The 16,635-nt window shown below is 41.2% G+C and overlaps 1 protein-coding gene across 2 annotated transcripts in view; it reads left to right on the top strand.

Moving 5' to 3' along the window:
* Positions 1-15,859, top strand: part of wnt7bb (wingless-type MMTV integration site family, member 7Bb) — a 31,638-nt gene extending 15,779 nt beyond the window's left edge. For both annotated transcript variants that reach the window (XM_042413066.1, XM_042413065.1), the window contains exons 3-4: positions 8,835-9,106; positions 14,203-15,859. In XM_042413066.1, coding sequence (XP_042269000.1) covers positions 8,835-9,106; positions 14,203-14,682 — 752 coding nt within the window. In that variant the 3' untranslated portion in view covers positions 14,683-15,859. The remainder of the gene's footprint in view (positions 1-8,834; positions 9,107-14,202) is intronic.
* The last annotated feature ends 776 nt before the right edge of the window (positions 15,860-16,635 follow it).

Genomic DNA, 16,635 nt, shown 5'->3' with positions numbered 1-16,635 from the left:
TTGAAGGTTTGCAGCAGCCATTAGTTCACGTTTTCCCACAAATCTAGCGTTTCTCTTTTCATGCACTGCACTACAAGCTCCCGGTTTGAGGACAACAAAATACTTGCAGATTATAAATGCACTGGCGGAGCTCCTTCCCCTTCTCGGAATCAGTTGATGGTCATTTGTGGTGAAATCATATCCCCACAGAATGCAAGTACAACATCACAGTCCAACCGAGAGCTAATAATGAACGGATAAAAAAATCTATTCAAATGACCGTGTGGTTCCATTCTTGCTTTGTTTCCTCATTTTGACAAAGTTAAAGGAAATGCGAGTTGAAATATTAATTTCGGCCCGCTGAACATTTTCAATAAACTTGTAGTGATGTTGTCTTAAAATAGACATTCAAGTCTTGAGTGAAAAGTAAAATATCAACTACAGAATAAACATTCTTTCCTTGAAAGCAAATAAGTCAGGCGTGCTGGGTAATTTAAGCCAGCTACATTGTCAACTGGGTGTTTGTTTAATGTGTTTAAAAATTATACAAGGCATGACATGATTCTGTAAACTAAACAGATTTATTTGCTTCTCATATTTTAAAGAATATCATCATTAGGGAGTGAGTCTTCACAGTTAAACTCTTGTTTGAAAAAAACAGAGTGTTACCCTGCTTGACATATGAGCTTAGTCAGTTGGCTGTGAGTGTTATACCCAAGACTGGCTTAATAAAGACAGTCAAAAACTCATTCTTCAAAATAGGGGTTTTTCAAGAGCTCACAAGTGGATACTTTGACACTGGTGAACTCTCCCAAAATACCATCAATCATGTCATTGCCGCCAAGGTTTTTCCCTTTGTGGGATTAGTTTCATGTTGGTTGTACACCCTTCAGGCAAATTGTGGTTATCAACTCAGATATGTTATCGTTCACCCATTTCTGTTATCCCGTACAGATAAGAAATATTTGTTGTTATCATAAAAGGACCCTATATTGTGGCTGCTATCGCAAATAGATAAAATATCTCTGATGCATCGTAGTGCCGAGCTACCAGCGAAATTGCAGATTCACTCCCAGGCAGCCAAGTACTTGATAGCATGCGGATAACAGTGTGGAAATGACGCGTGCATTGTGTTATGGTGGAACGGTGGTGGATAAAAGGCCTATTTTTCAGCCCATCATCATGTGGGTAGCCGTAATCCTCTCTGCCCTCCTCCATGTGAGTCCAGAGAAAACAGAACGGTTGTATGTGTGTGTGTGTGTGTGTGTGTGTGTACGTGTCAGTGTGTAGGATCTTTCCCTTAACTTTATCAGATAGGGGAGTCTGATGCTTTGTTGTTCTACAGTGTGTGGGCTGTGGTCATCAAGGCTCGGTAAAGGTCATCTCTTACCCTTTCTCTCCCAGTGTTTCGCCTCACATCCTCTGCCCACAGCATGTGCCTGTATCTAGGGTGGGGCCTCTCGTCCTACGCGACCAAACTATCATTGCCAGGCCCCTTTGCTTGTTCATTCATCAGCTCTGTCTCTGTCTCAGACTGTGTGGGTGTGTCGGGAGCTGGGGTCCCTCTCCTTTCCCTCACCCCTCTCTCTATTTCTCTCTCTCTCTCTGTTTCTCTCTCCTGCCCACCAACCGGCTGTCTGCTGACGTGGCCCGGGGTCGTTCTGGGCCCTGGCCCTCGGGCCCCTGCGTGTGTATGTGTATGCGTGTTGTTCGCCCCTCCTCTCCCCGCGGCGCTGTTATCGGTGGGATCTGCGTCTGTCTGTGTCTGCCAGTGCTGCTAGACGCAGGAGGAAACAGGATGCGAGAGGATCAACTGTAATCTCACAGTGCGCTTTGTTCCACACAATCCCAGGCCGATCACTGTATTCTCTACACGCAGGGCCGCCACTGGACATTTACATGTGCCAACAATCACACCGCTACTGGCCCACTTAGGTGAGAGCGCAGAGAGAGGGGGAGTTCGTGGGTTTGAAGCAAAGAGACACTAGTAGGAGGGAGAGGATGTTAAGAGACCTGGAGCTTTATTTGAGGGTTTGATGAATATCAGCGAATATGGAAATGTTAGGTCTGGAGGTTTCTTTTGTAATGAGAAAGGAAACATGTCATCAGTGGCATATTTGACTCACTGATTATAGTGATGATGATAATGATATCTTCAACGATATGATGTGGGATTGATATATATCTCGGTAAATATGTTTCCATTGAAGATGAAACACAGTCAAATGGGATTGAAATTGAGGAAAATCCTCAACACTGTCCCCACATGAACTTGCTGATTACCATGTACACCACATACAGACCTACATTTCTAGATCTGAGCAGGTGAGGTCCTGATTTGGGCTCATTATTAGGATGAAAGGGTGGGAAGAAGGATTTGTGCCTGTTTTAGCAAGTCTCGGTATTCAGTCAAAAAGCTTTATCTCCACCTCAGGGAGATCAGGGAAGAAAAAGGATGCTTTTGAGATGTTTTCTGCCAGCCCAATTTTCTATGCCTGGGAGGCAGCTTACTTAGATTCTCAGCATTTAATACCGGCAACGTTAAATACTCTCATAATTGTTTTAGCTTTACTGCTCAAAGCCCTCCTTATTATATGAATCAAACTCAGGACCCTACAGTGCGCTCCTGTGCCAAAGCGTGTCACTTCCCCAGCTCTATGATGTGAGTACACTGAGAATGTGGAGCCTAGTTCTGGTAAAACAATATTATTTTATTGTACAGGAACACGGCTGTGCTAATTCCTCAAGCTGCAAACCTCACGGACCACAACTTTGTCTATAATTTGCTGGGAGCATATGTTCATAGCAACGGTACATAAAGCGGAACGGAAAACAGTAGTAGAGAGCGCATTAGTCAGTTCAGTGATTGGTATACAAAGCTAGGGGTTTTCCTCCAAGTTTCTTCCCCTTCAATGGGGCCCTGGAGACAAAGTTTCAGCGCCGGCACGGCTTCAGAGTTTCAGTGTTTTTGGTGTTGTGACTTTATTATATATGTAGAGTATGGAAAATAGTGTCCTTGAACATATACTTAAGATTAGTGCTTCAAAAGCTTAGAAATATATCAGATTTCCATTTGATTCACTCCTTTGGTTTTTGGTGGAATGTTTCATATTTTAAATTCATCTTGCTGTGTAAAGTTTTTGTTTTTGCTTTTTTGAATGAAGAGTAGGGACTTTCTTGGCTTTAGTGTTTTCATTTTATTTGGATAGTGGGAGTGCAGCAAGGCAGAAAAAGAGGATGGAAAAAGTAGAAAAAGTTTCAACAAGATATAGTTTAAATTCAGAGGAGGCATATGTGGCTCCAAAAACAGTGATCTGACTTACTCTACTACTCAACTTTCCATAAAAATATAGCTAGCTGGTAAATTTGAGTAAATGACAGGTAAATTGGGGGAGTTCTCAATGCTATGTCCTCTAAATGGAAAAAAAAAAAGTTTCCAGTCTAGCTTGTAATGTACTGTCAGTCAACATCACCACAGGTGTAAAGACTCCTGGCCACCAGCAGGTGACACTTTTCCCTTTGTTCACTGTGGTGCCATTTATCCGTGACAGGATGTCCTTGTGCTTAATGGATACGAAACTCTAAAACTCCAGTGTATCGTCGTGTTGTTGAGATGTAATTTCTTATGCAATCCAATCCTCCTGTGTCCCCGGGGTGTGAGTGCATGTCCGGGATGACGGGGGCCTTTAAAAAGCTTTCCCCTTCACTGCTCCACCAACAGGCTTGGCTTGTGTGGAGAGGCCATTCAACTGCACTGCTGGGCTCTGCCGGTCTGTGTGTGTACATGAGTGTTTTAGCGTGTCTATGCTTTGCCGTTGCTTGGCAAGACCCCCACTAGTATTGCAGCCTAAACTTCTTCTCTCTAGCCTTTTTCATCCACTGTTTGACCTCTCTCCTATCATCGTACTGTATTTCATTCCTCCTCACCTTTGCTGTAGCTAAGTCATCCCTTTGCTACAGCGCTCTTACATCTGTGTCTGCATGCTTCACTGCAGCTTGCTTAGGACGCTGACCTTCTTTTGTACTCCTGAAAACCTTAACTGTCTGAGTTAGAATCAGGTTTTGTGGCCAAGTATGCTGACACAAACAAGGATTTGACATGGATGAAGAAGCATAACCTGCTACAGTATGTGCAGGCACATAATATTAGTATTTGGAATAATATCCAAGGAGTAGATATTAAGACTGGATAACACAGATTTTGTTGTACAATTAAGTGTTCGAACAGCAAAGAAAACTGATTCCCTCAGGGGGCACACAACAAAAAAGACCGTGGGTTCATTTTTGGAGAGGGCAGCGGCCTCCACAGCCACGCAGAGTCCCTTTAGTATGTCCTTTCCCTTTCCTCTCGTCAGCAACATAGCCTAACCATGGCCTGTTAGCGGTGAGGACAGTGAGGCCTGTTGAGGTCAGCGGCGGTGTTACTACATAAGCTAGCCTATACTACACCAGCATGGTCTGTATAGTGTCGTCGGTTGTAAATCTCCTGTGCTGTGTCATGTGAAATTTGTCTAGCGGTGTGCCTGCCTCCGGCTCTAAACACAGATTGCCGTTTTAGCGGCGAGCCACTACATCCAGAGACTTCTTTTTGTGTCCCAGTTTCGGCAGATGGTCAAAAGACACGGGCATCGCAGCACGGGCCTGTATCCAAAGTGCTGTGGTAAGTTAATGTGAAGGCCAAGGCATACTGAGTCAGTAGCCTTCACTACATCTCCAGTTTTAGTCCCTGACACACGGATATAACATGATATTTTATGTCCTATGCTGGTTTATTAACTCCTGTACCTGTTCTGAGCAAAGAAAAGCTGATCTTCTTCCCATCTTTCTTCCCAGTTGGATAGTGTAGCAGACACTTGCCACTAAACTCCATTAGACATCTGGTTTAATATTCCCCCATTCTTCTCTCCTGGATGTTTCCAAGTTCATTGAGGTTTTTCTGGTCACTCCAATTTTCCACTGGCAGCTAGCGAGGCTATCCCAGGGTGGTTCCTCCTGGAGGGCTGTCAGGACTCTGGGGCCAGCCTCTTTAGGGCTTTCTGCTGCTGTTATGGGTGCTTTTTCTCCTCCGCATTTCATCAACCGCACTGCTGTTCAGCAAAGCAGGGCCTTCCTTTCCTGAAGGCACGGGAGTACAACGATGTTGCACACACAACATTCAGCACAAGACAACGGAGCACTGTTTTTAAATACAGTTTCCTGGTTGTGGTTATATTAGTATATTTATTTTGTTCAGTACATTCATTCTCTCTCTATTCATCATGCATTTTACTTGCAGTAAATTCTAACCAGAAGATATGTTTTACCACAGTTCAAGCATAACTCTGCATTTATTTGGATATCTCAGATTTTATTTTCTATGTTTTTGATTTAAATAATCATCAGAGATAATATGATTTGATTTGGACTTAATGGGCAAGAGGGGGGCTGAATGCTTAATACACATGGATATTTATACCCAGAGGACAACATATTTTAAGTGCTAAAAATCTGATTTTGGATGTCCTCTTTGGTTCATTGCACAAGGAAAAAGGGGGGCTTGATCGCCACAGTTCCATGGCTTGTGTAATTGGCTTTCATTATGGCCAGGCAGAGCCTTGGCAGTGCCAGACCCACCAGGGGGTGACAACCAGTACAAGCCCCATCATCATCATTTTCCCCATGAGCAGCACAGCTCAATGGGCCCAGAAATGGGCATGCATCTATAGTGCAGGGAACCACCCTTTCTCTGGAAACTGCCTTTATCCTGTTTTAAACATTACAGTGTCGCTCTGTTTGTGCGCCTATGTGCAAATGTGTTTTTAACAGTGAATGTTCATGTGCATGTGTGTCAGGGTGGAGGATAGTGTGACTGTTTTGTGTATTTTTATTATGTGGCCAGTCACTGAGTATTTGCGTGCGTGTGTATGCGTGTGAATGCAACTACATTACGGTCGTGCGCCTGCATACATGCACGTGTGTGAGGTGGGGGTAGCTGAATGTTACCACAGACTGGTGGGGCACAGCTCTGCTGCTAACCAGAGAAGCAAGTGGTTGTGAGTCAGTCCCCACCGGGCAAACCTGTGGCCGTGGTATTAGCTCTGCAGCACCAGTGCCAGGATAGGAAATTAACAGTGGCTTTGGGTGAAAACGTCTCTGAGAGTTCAGAAAATGCCCCTGAGATTAGAATAATAAGTGCAAAAAGTCCTTCTGGAGAAAGAAGGGGAAATGAAATGGAAAACAGCTGCAAATAAGTATTGCACATAAGCGATGCAAATGCAAATGTAAATTACTTCTTAAAATGCACCATACAATTAGAAAACATAGGCAATGAAAACCCAGATACAAAAGTACATTTTACTACTCTGCTTTGCGCAAAGAAGTCATGGCTAGGCTAGGCTCCAGCTAACACTAGCAGCCTTGGCTCTATCTGACCACACTGTCTGGACCATTAAATAAGGTAAAATAAGCAATGATTTTACGTCTAGTAACTTTCAAAATTGTTAAAAGTTTATTTGGTCAGGCACAATGACACAGGCCATACTGTATTATCTTCTGTCTGACGCATTTTTGTGTTTTATTTCCTTATAATTTTCACTTTATTGTTATACTTTGCTGCTGGAGATGTAAACAATCGCCCACTTTGCTCATTTATGGGATATTATTTCTGTTTTTGGTGGACTAGACTGTAGGTATGTCCGCAATATTTGACAGTTTATTTATTGTAGATGCTGAATGACCGCAATATCTGAGAGTCTATTGCTTAATTTGGTGTTTCACCAGATTCAAAACTGTTATAGCTCCCTACACTCAGAAAGCTATGTGTATGTGTTCACACTGTACAAATTCCATTATATTATTATGATGTCCTCATCCAGATGTTTTGAATGCATACTCTATGTCTATTATTTAGGGGATAATGATTGAAATAAGGAAAGGAAGGTGTTAGAACATATCTCATACAGTATATTTGTCAGCATGATACATGTGAAATGTAATCCAATACCATGCGTTACAATGAGTTATACTTGCAAGATGTTTCCAGATGTTACCTACACACAAATCCCAAACCAAAAGATTTGATGCATCCTTTCCTCTTCAATCCCAAATCATCTGCAATGTACAATAAACATTCAGTTACAGTGTCCACAACATCGAAGTTGCTCTTAATATCTAAAGTAAGAGTCAAATCAATTTGTTGCTGAACTAATTTGACAGGCTTCTTAGCCGTTTTTCTGAGAGCTGTTAAAGGAATAATAAATCATCAAGGAGCTTATGGCTCTCTGAAGTGCAGAAAAATGCATTTTACCCAGAGATATCTAAATAATTGCAACTGAGTACATTACACAACATACATCAAAAGACTTACAAAACATTCCTTTCCAAAGGCTGAAAGGCCCCCTGAAACACTCTGTGGTTTGCCTCGTTTCTGCTGCTTGGCCCCTTCCAGATTACTGCCAGTTGAAGGGAGACTGGTGTTGTAATAGCCCACAGTCTGTTTTAGACCAGGAGAGGCCTTTTAAGACAAATCCCTTTGTAGCCATTAGGAGAGTAGTTGAGGACTCTGAGATATTTAGGAAGAAAAATGAATGGTATGCAATGGTTATTGTCACTGACCTTTGGCTACATTTGAACCTTATTCTGATTAACAATCAGAATAATAATATGATTCCATGATGAATAAAAGATGTGATTTGTTTTAGTGCTATAGTGGATTAAAGATTAGTCACTTGACAGAAACTTGAATCACAATGATGTTGATAATCAAATGATCATTTGGGTGGAAAAATGTCAAACGTTTTCTGGTTCCATTTTCTCAAATATGATAATTTGCAGCTTTTCTTGGCTTTTTAGTATATAATTGGAAATTGATTCTCCTTGGGTCACTGTTGGTCAGACAAAACAAACAGTTTGAAGACATTACCTTGGGCACTCGGAAATTATGATGACCTTTTTTTTTTTTTGCATTTTTCACAAATTGAAAACTCTGTGTTTCCAAAATATCAACTTTTCAGAAACTCTTTTCAGGAACTCTCTATCAACTTTTCAGGAACAGTCTTATGAGAGTCAGTATCGGTGCATTTTTCTGCTTATCCAGAGGTACTGGAAAGGGTGTTACAGGCCTAAGTAGTCATGACAAGCATTTTCTCAACTCTCAGAGAATAATAAAGATTTTCATACAGTGTGTAACGTACAGCACAGGTACAATGTTTCCTTCTCAAGTGTAGCTGCTGATCTTATCCTGTAAACTCTGTGCCATCAGACTCTTGCACCCCAGAGTGTCTCCTTTCTTGTCAGTGAGCACTGTGAATGAAGCAGCGAGACCTGCAGACCCCAGCTGTTTGCAGTGTGGGCAGCAGTACAAGGTGCTCCTGTAGAGGAATTCAGCACTTTGGACAGCACCTAGACCAGCTCTCCCCACACTGGAATTCCAACACTGCACTCTCACAGGCTGGGCCCAAGGACTTTGTGGTCGGAAATGTGACCACATTTCTACCAAGGTGCAGGAGGGAAGCAGTTTAGTAGAGGGGAGGAAAATTTGGTGGCTTATCAAGACGATGGAATGGACTCTGCAGTGTTAGACAGTGTGAATGGAATGGCGTGTTGAAAGTTTGCTGAGTGGAAGATGACAGAAAGATATTTCGGTTTAAGGTTCACAAAACTAATGTAGCACGGATAGCAATAGTCTGATGTGTCATTTTACATGGGTGTGTAATTCTTGTGCTGAGTGATAAACATTCTGTTGGAGGTCAAAATGTCTGTTGGGTTTTGTATTTTGCGACTGTAAAAGTGGAAAACGTACAATGGCTTGATAATGGCAGTTCTTTATGAATCATCTACAACAGTATTCCTTAAAAACATTCTTTTCTCTCTTCCAGGCAGTCGGGAAGCAGCGTTCACCTACGCCATCACAGCAGCAGGGGTGGCCCACGCCATCACAGCAGCATGCAGCCAGGGCAACCTGAGCCAGTGCGGCTGCGACCGGGAGAAGCAGGGGTATTACAATCAGGAGGAAGGCTGGAAATGGGGAGGCTGCTCGGCTGACATCAAGTACGGCATCGAGTTCTCTCGCCGATTTGTGGATGCCCGCGAGATTAAAAAGACCCCACGCCGCCTGATGAACTTGCATAACAATGAGGCAGGGAGAAAGGTAAATAGGTTTTTGGGATACTCACATGCTTTGCAAGAAGTGTTTTTTCCAGAGAGAGCGACAACAAAACTCTCCAGCAACAGGCAAAATTGAATTTAGGTGGCTTTAGTTTAAGTCTTAAGAATCAAGATACAGTATTATAAAAATGAAGGCACTTATTCCACTTTTTAGGAATTAATGACTTGATTCGAGGGACAGTTCAGGCTTATTTGGACTATATTTTGGTAGTTTGGATGTTCCAAAAAATAATAATATATACTCACCAAGTAAATCGCTGAGATCTGGGAAGAATGGGGCATTCAATCAAGCAAACAGATTTTAAACAAAAGTCCAGATTAGGCAAACTTATTTGCAAAAACCCTAAATACGCATGGTAAAATCAATTGCCTGTTATGACCAACTTTGATCTACCCTGCTTGCTATAGTTGTGTGCATACATTAAAGGGGAACTCACTTCAGTTTTGAACTCCAAGTAGAAACTGAAAGACCTTAGCAATTACTTTGAGTGAGTACAATGTTACAGAACCAATAAATGATGGCCCAACCTAGAAAGGCTAAACCCAAGGTGAAACAAACCTGAATCATCCTGTAACTGTGTCCTTATGTGAAATGGCATAAAAAATCCTCCAATGACACATAACATTTTATGACTCAATATTTGACAAACAAACGTGTGTGTGCATACATAGATTCCTAGATGTGTGTAAATGTGTGCAGCGAGCCAACAGACCCAGATAGAGAGCTAAAAGTCACACAGTTATGTGACAAAGGACCTTGACAGACCAAGCTGCTGATTGATTGATCACCCACTTAGCTTTTCAGCAGCTTGTTTTGCTTCAGCCAATTACTGGCGTTTCTTTCCATTGTAAGAGGGAGTCTTTTATTTCTGAGAGAGTTTGTTGGCAAACTTCATTATGGATATGTTTGTTTGCTATTAGTCATCCCAGAACAGTCATGAAGGAAAGAAAAAAGAGTGAAAGAGAGTGCGAGGTAAATAAAAGAGTTGAGATGATTTTATGTTGACAAATGGATCTAATTAATAACTTGGGCTTTATCGTGTCCACTGGGAAAGTGGAGCCTGGCCAGTGGTTACCAGATGGAGGACTGCCATCCCCTCTTTCCAGTTCCTTTCATGGAATTATGAAGTGTTAAGTCAGGAACAGGATATTATTGCAGTTCTCTGCACAATACCAAAACATGTCACTGCCTTTTCTCTGTGTCTATTCAGGGTGTGAAAGCAGGCCGACAATGCTGATGTTAACACAGCAGACTGATAGGGTCTGCACTGCATGCCAGGGTTCTGGCATGTTGGACTGTCAGGGTTGGAGTTGGCACTGTTGTTATTCTTGCTCTGGGGCTCGGAAACTCGGAATCTAGGAGGATGTGCAAAAGTCAGATTTCCTCTTTGCTGAGACAGTAGGAAAGCCGAAATTTTTCTTAGAGTGGAAGATGTAATTAAGGAGGTCTGAGCTTTTTCTGGGTATACACACAGTTTGTTTTGCCCCATTTACGTTTAGTCTCTTCATGAGTCTTGGATTGGATAGCTATCAGATATCAAAAAAGCTAAGTGTGAATGCATCCAAGAGACATCTGAGATAGATTGAAGATGATGAAAATTGTTCTAACCACTTTGGGTGATAAGACTTAAGTCTCACTAATAGTTCATGAATGCACTTCATCCATGCATTTGTGTTAGATTCTTGGCAGTTATCAAACAGCTTCAGGTGCATTACTATCACCCTTTGGACTGGAGCGCAGACCCTGATTAGCATGTAGCCCAGGAAAACCAAAACAGATGGCAATCAGATTTGTGACCTGGCCAACAGAGACACGTGTATTAAATGTATTAAATTTTATTTGGATATGTGACACTTTAAATTACTAGTGTAAATGAGGCCTTTGTTGGTTATTGAATCAGAATACACTGTTGTTTTAATGCTGAAAAAATATCTTCCCATTTTTTGTGGGCTTTCCTTAATTCTGGAAAATAGTTGACATATAAGATTTAGAAATCTTGTTTGTTTTCCTTGTCCACTGTCCCCGAGGTCCTTTTGTTTTTGTGTCAGCATGTGCTATTCAATTCTGTGTGAAAAGAGTCTGCACTAATAAATTCAAGACAAATGAGCTGATAGAATTGATCCTGATTCTGATGAGGAAGGAAATTATGCCTTCAATGGGATCCAGCTGAGATATTTTTTTCTCATCACTGATAAGACGTGATTGTTGAAACACAAAACTATAATTAAAATAGATTCCGTGACTAAACCAATGTAAAAGAACACCCAGTGAATCATCAGATCCCTTTCATCTTGCGACGGGTGTGTGTGTTTGACAAGTGATCTTTAGATGGGAATCTGGTCATATTGGACTAATTAATAACAGATCAGGGACTTTGATGGACACAGTTTAAGTAAATGTTTCCATCCATTTGTCAGAGCCCTTATGCCAGGCATTCCTTGTGGTTTTTGTGCTATACATTTTTGGAAATCCTTATTCTGAATCAACATCCGAGGGAAGATTGACAGCTGACCCCGGCTTTCATGAAGTTAAGAAAGCTCATGTTTTTTCAATCAAATGTCCTCAAATCGGGAAACTGTGACCACATGAGTGCATAGACAAGACAGACAGATATTGAACAACCCTTGTGTACATTTCGTAAGTGTCTGATAGAAAAATGACTTGTGCCGTTGGCGAGGCGAGGTGCCAGGAAAAAGTTGCACTGGAAAAATGCCCTGCCAACCAAATTTACATCTTATACAACAAAGACACATGCTTCGTTCAAGCAAGTCAGGGGTTCTTAATTGGGTTAAAGGAGTCATGTCAGGACTATTACAGACGTGTTAATATGAGCCATTCGAACTCCACCCCCTCTTTCCTCTGTTCCTTTGCCTTTGAGAACAGTTCAGCAGAAAATGAAGAGGGTACAGTTTTTATTTGGAGGTTTTTAGTTTTTCAGTCCCACGGGGCAAAGGATTGACACTTGAAATACTGACGACAGCACACAATATTTCCCATATGTCCCAGGATTAGGCAGCAAAGTGAAGACATTCTGCTCTGTGTACCATATGTTGGAGATAACATGAAATAAAGGCAGTTTAAGTAAGAGTATAACCTAAAATGTCTACTTTATCATTGAAAACATCTGAAAGTATAACTATGATATGATATTTAAATCCACTTTCATGTATGTGGCAACATTACATTACTCAATACTTCAATAAGAAGTCTTATGAACCTCAAGTGTCTTCTCCAGATGTAAACAATTAATTGAGTTTGTCTTTGTTTTGTACTGCATGTGACACAATAATCTGGATTTAAATTAACCAAGATGATGGATGGCTATTTGAGATCCACGTTTATTTTTCTCTGTCACTGATGTGGTTTAGCGAAGGTAGACAAAATTACAGGATGGAAGGTTACCAGTAAGTACAACTTCCCCTCTTCCATGACATGCAGCTGCATGTTAATCATGACTGAAGATTTCAGTGCTTGAATTTGTCTTCCTGACAGAGATCTGTCACTCTGCACTCAAACTAGATTAGTAATGTTTGACTGTCAAGATAAGAAATTCCCCTTTGCCATCATAGTTTTGACACAGCACTTACGTATTTTACATGCGCAATGTCCTCTTCACTCAAACAATTTATCTGTCAATGTTTGCGTTAACATGTATTTCATCTAGGAAAATGTCAGTTTGCAGTGAAAAGATAACACAGAACAAAGTAAAAAAAAGTGTTCAGAGATCCATGTTGTGTAGCTGTTTGCATAACTGAAACTGGGTCAGGTTGAATTCCAAAAAGACATATTTTCTCTCTTACCTTTACTGCTATCTAGCCATGAAAATAGTTCGGTTTTATTTGTCCAGATTTGGATTTATCGGTCCGTTGAGATTTATGTCTCCACCCCAACACAGTGATGGTGAACAAAATATTTCTTGGTGAACAAAATATTTCTCCTTATTAAGTAGTGCCAAAGAAAGATGCTGACAGCATGTTTGCCACAGTGTTTCTGTTTTTGTTTAAAGGGGTCCTAATATGCTTTTCCTTATTTTCAGTCATATATATAATGTTACAATGTTGGATGTTGATGTAAAAAGTGGCTGACATGTCAAATAATGTGGTAAACATATATAGAAGTAACAAAGCAGCGGCTTCAGACTGCTCTGAACGTTTGGTTTCCAATGTTTTTTTTCTACTTTCAGCCTGAGCCGACGTCGGCTCATGACAGATTTCTTTATATGGTCACTTGCTCCATTCACAATGCGCAAGTTCACTGCTAACATTATGGTGCTCTTTCCATTGTTTTGAGGGTAGTCACGCTGAGCCATGACTCCATAACACACCACTGCAAAGTAAAATAAGTTGTTTACCTGTTGGAGGTGTGCTCCAAATATGTCTGTATGTTGTTATTTCGACCAGTTTTTAGCACTGCTAATGAAGCTCCGCTAATTTAGTGAGGAATTCACTTCCTGAAAATCCTCACAATAAAAGTCCCCCATTATTAAGTCATTTAGAAGCTTTTAATTTGAAGCAGTAAAGCAGGAAATGTGGGGTTTGCATCAGCAGTAACTTAACATGAGTCTGATATGACTGCCCCTTGGCAGCTTCCAGAAAGCTGGCCAACCTGAACAGAGTGTACTCATTGGGAGGGGAGCCTTAAAGAGACAGGAGCTCAAATGGACTGTTGAGAAACAGAGGTTATACTGATGGGACGCATAAAGGGTCAGTATAATAGGAGTTTTTTGAACTGTGAATCATGCAAAGCTACTCTAGTGGAGTCCAGAAATAAACATTTAGAGCTGGAAATGACTATAATTGGTCCTCTTTAAGTTATTAAATTAAAATTAAAACATTTCAACACACAATTTCACTTGTTTCCATTGTATTGGGATGGAGGAAAAAATCTCAGAGACAGATAACCGTATGATTAAATTCTACTAGGGTATTTAGTCACTTTGGGTGAACTGGCCCTGACCCCTGACATTGGATTTGTCTTCTGTCTCATGATTCATTCTATTAATTTGAAGGTGGGAGTTCAATTTCATGTTTATATTTGTTGCTGATCCACAGCTGTCTTTTATCTTCATCACTCCTCAGGTTTTAGAAGAAAGGATGAAGCTGGAGTGCAAGTGCCACGGCGTCTCAGGTTCCTGCACCACCAAGACCTGTTGGACTACACTTCCCAAGTTCCGCGAGATTGGCTACGTACTCAAGGACAAGTACAATGAAGCCGTGCATGTGGAGGTAGTCCGGGCTAGCCGACTGCGACAGCCCACCCACCTCAAGGTGAAGCAGACTCAGGGCTACCGCAAGCCCATGGAGACAGACCTCGTCTACATCGAGAGGTCACCCAACTACTGCGAGGAGGACGCAGCCACGGGGAGCGTGGGCACCCAGGGACGCCTGTGCAACCGCACCTCGCCACATACAGATGGCTGTGACCTCATGTGCTGCGGTCGGGGCTACAATACACACCAGTACACCAAAGTGTGGCAGTGCAATTGTAAGTTCCAATGGTGCTGCTTCGTCAAGTGCAACACATGCAGTGAGAGGACGGAGGTGTTTACCTGCAAATAAGGACGCAAGGAACACAGTGTCAGGAAGTGAGGCGCCAAGGACTAGCTGAATGAGGAAGACCCGAGGGAGCGAGATAAAAGTGTGTCTTGGACCAGTGAGAGATTTTGAAATAAAGGAATGGCATTTACACTATCAGCTCTTCATGGCATCGTTTTGCACAGCAGAATCTATCTAATTGCTTTTCAGAAAGTAAATGCTAAATATCAGTAGGTAATACCCCAGAACTTTACTGTCACATAGAGATTGTGCTCATGTACTGATGTATCCACAGTGAAGTTGGGACTACAGGTAATGAATGAGGCCCTCTGCGGGAACTGTGCTTTGCACTCTGGGATTTGTAATTGTTAAATTCACAAGAGACTCATGCATGGAGAGGAAACTCAGTAACCTGGGAGTGGATCAAAATGACAGCAGCTGATGAGGGGTGACTGGGAGAGATTTGTCAAGTCTTTGATTGAAAACTTTTAAGGGTTTTGTCGTATTTTCACTAAAAGGGGAGCAGAAGTGAATCTTGACATGAATGACCCCCCAAATTGGCTGGGGCTTATGTTGGAGGTTTGTAGAAATGAAGAACATTTTGTAAGTATGGTGCGTTGAGGTGCACCAAAAGCTGAGTGGAGAACTCTGTTAAACCCTCTGCTGCCAACTGGAATATGGTGGAGTATGTTAGTTTTCCAGTCACACTGGAACTGTCTGTTCTGAACACTGAAAATAAATTGTTTATTTATGTAATAGTATCTTAAAACGAAGCACTAACGGGTAGAGATGTCTTTTTTTGTACTAAGTGTAAAGAAAAATACTTTTTAGAGACTCTGACTGAAGATGTGTGTCTATTAGAAAATTACCCCCCCCCCCCCCCAACCCTAAAACACCTCATCTTTTCTTAAAAAAAAATGAAAGGTTTCATTGCTACTGGTGTTCTTACAGCATAAAACATCATTACAGTGTGTTTCACATTCACACCTTGGTTCTATTTAACTGTAGCGTAGTTTGTTTGCAGTCCTATTTCACAAGCAGTAACATCTATTTGGATGCTTTTGCAATTTTAGTAGGAAGAAAGCTCATTTAACTGCAGAGATCCTTCCTCAATTCATTAAACATGAAACTGATATGTTGCTGGATGTGTTGTCGAGTGCTGCACTGATATTTTCTATTCAGATACAACTCAACTAAATAAACTCCCATTTGACTCAGTTTGGCAGTTAATTGCTAAAACATCACCTGAACTTGAACCTGCAGTCTGCCTTAAGTTTCAAGGAGATACTGATTATTTCATTTTACAATAGCTGTAAAATGGTGGTCAATGGAGTGATAATCAGTTACAACTACACACCTTTGCATTTTATAACAAAAACCAGAACTAGACTTAGTAGTTACAAGTGACCATTTTTACACTTAACACAAAGCTAACTTGGGTCTGATGTTTCAAACTTGCATGTTGTCATTCATACTAAAGGTCATTTTAGTTCCTGCTTATATTAGCTCTGTTCTGCCACTCTGTTAAAGGATAACTCTGGTTCATTACAGCTTGGGTCTCATTTTAAATTTTGGCTATATTTTCTTTCAGTTAGGATATTATTGTACTCACAAAAGTAATTGGTGAGATCATGGAACACAGTCAAAGAAAGAACAAAGCCCAACAGGTCAAAACCACAAACAGTTAGACAATGAGAAAGGTTGTAAACAAGTCAACGTTTAATGAAGTCAAGACAAAAATAAGTCAGTGCGCTGTGTGCAGCTGCTGTTTCCCAAGAAATTTTACAGCATGTAACTCCCCGTAAAACCATAATTTTTACATGTCTGTTAGTACAAGGATTTAACAAACAAGATCACATTGGGCCTCATGCAAGAACTTCTTGTACAAACGGATTTATAGTGACACATTCAAGTAATTTAATAAAACTTGTTGCACTTCTCACTAATTTTCACTTTTCTTTCAAAATTCAAAAGTGG

The sequence above is a fragment of the Thunnus maccoyii genome, chromosome 5 (genome assembly GCF_910596095.1).
Source record: "Thunnus maccoyii chromosome 5, fThuMac1.1, whole genome shotgun sequence".
Classification (NCBI taxonomy): domain Eukaryota; kingdom Metazoa; phylum Chordata; class Actinopteri; order Scombriformes; family Scombridae; genus Thunnus; species Thunnus maccoyii.
Note: the sequence above shows the minus strand (reverse complement) of the source record. Positions and strands in the feature narration are given on the sequence as shown.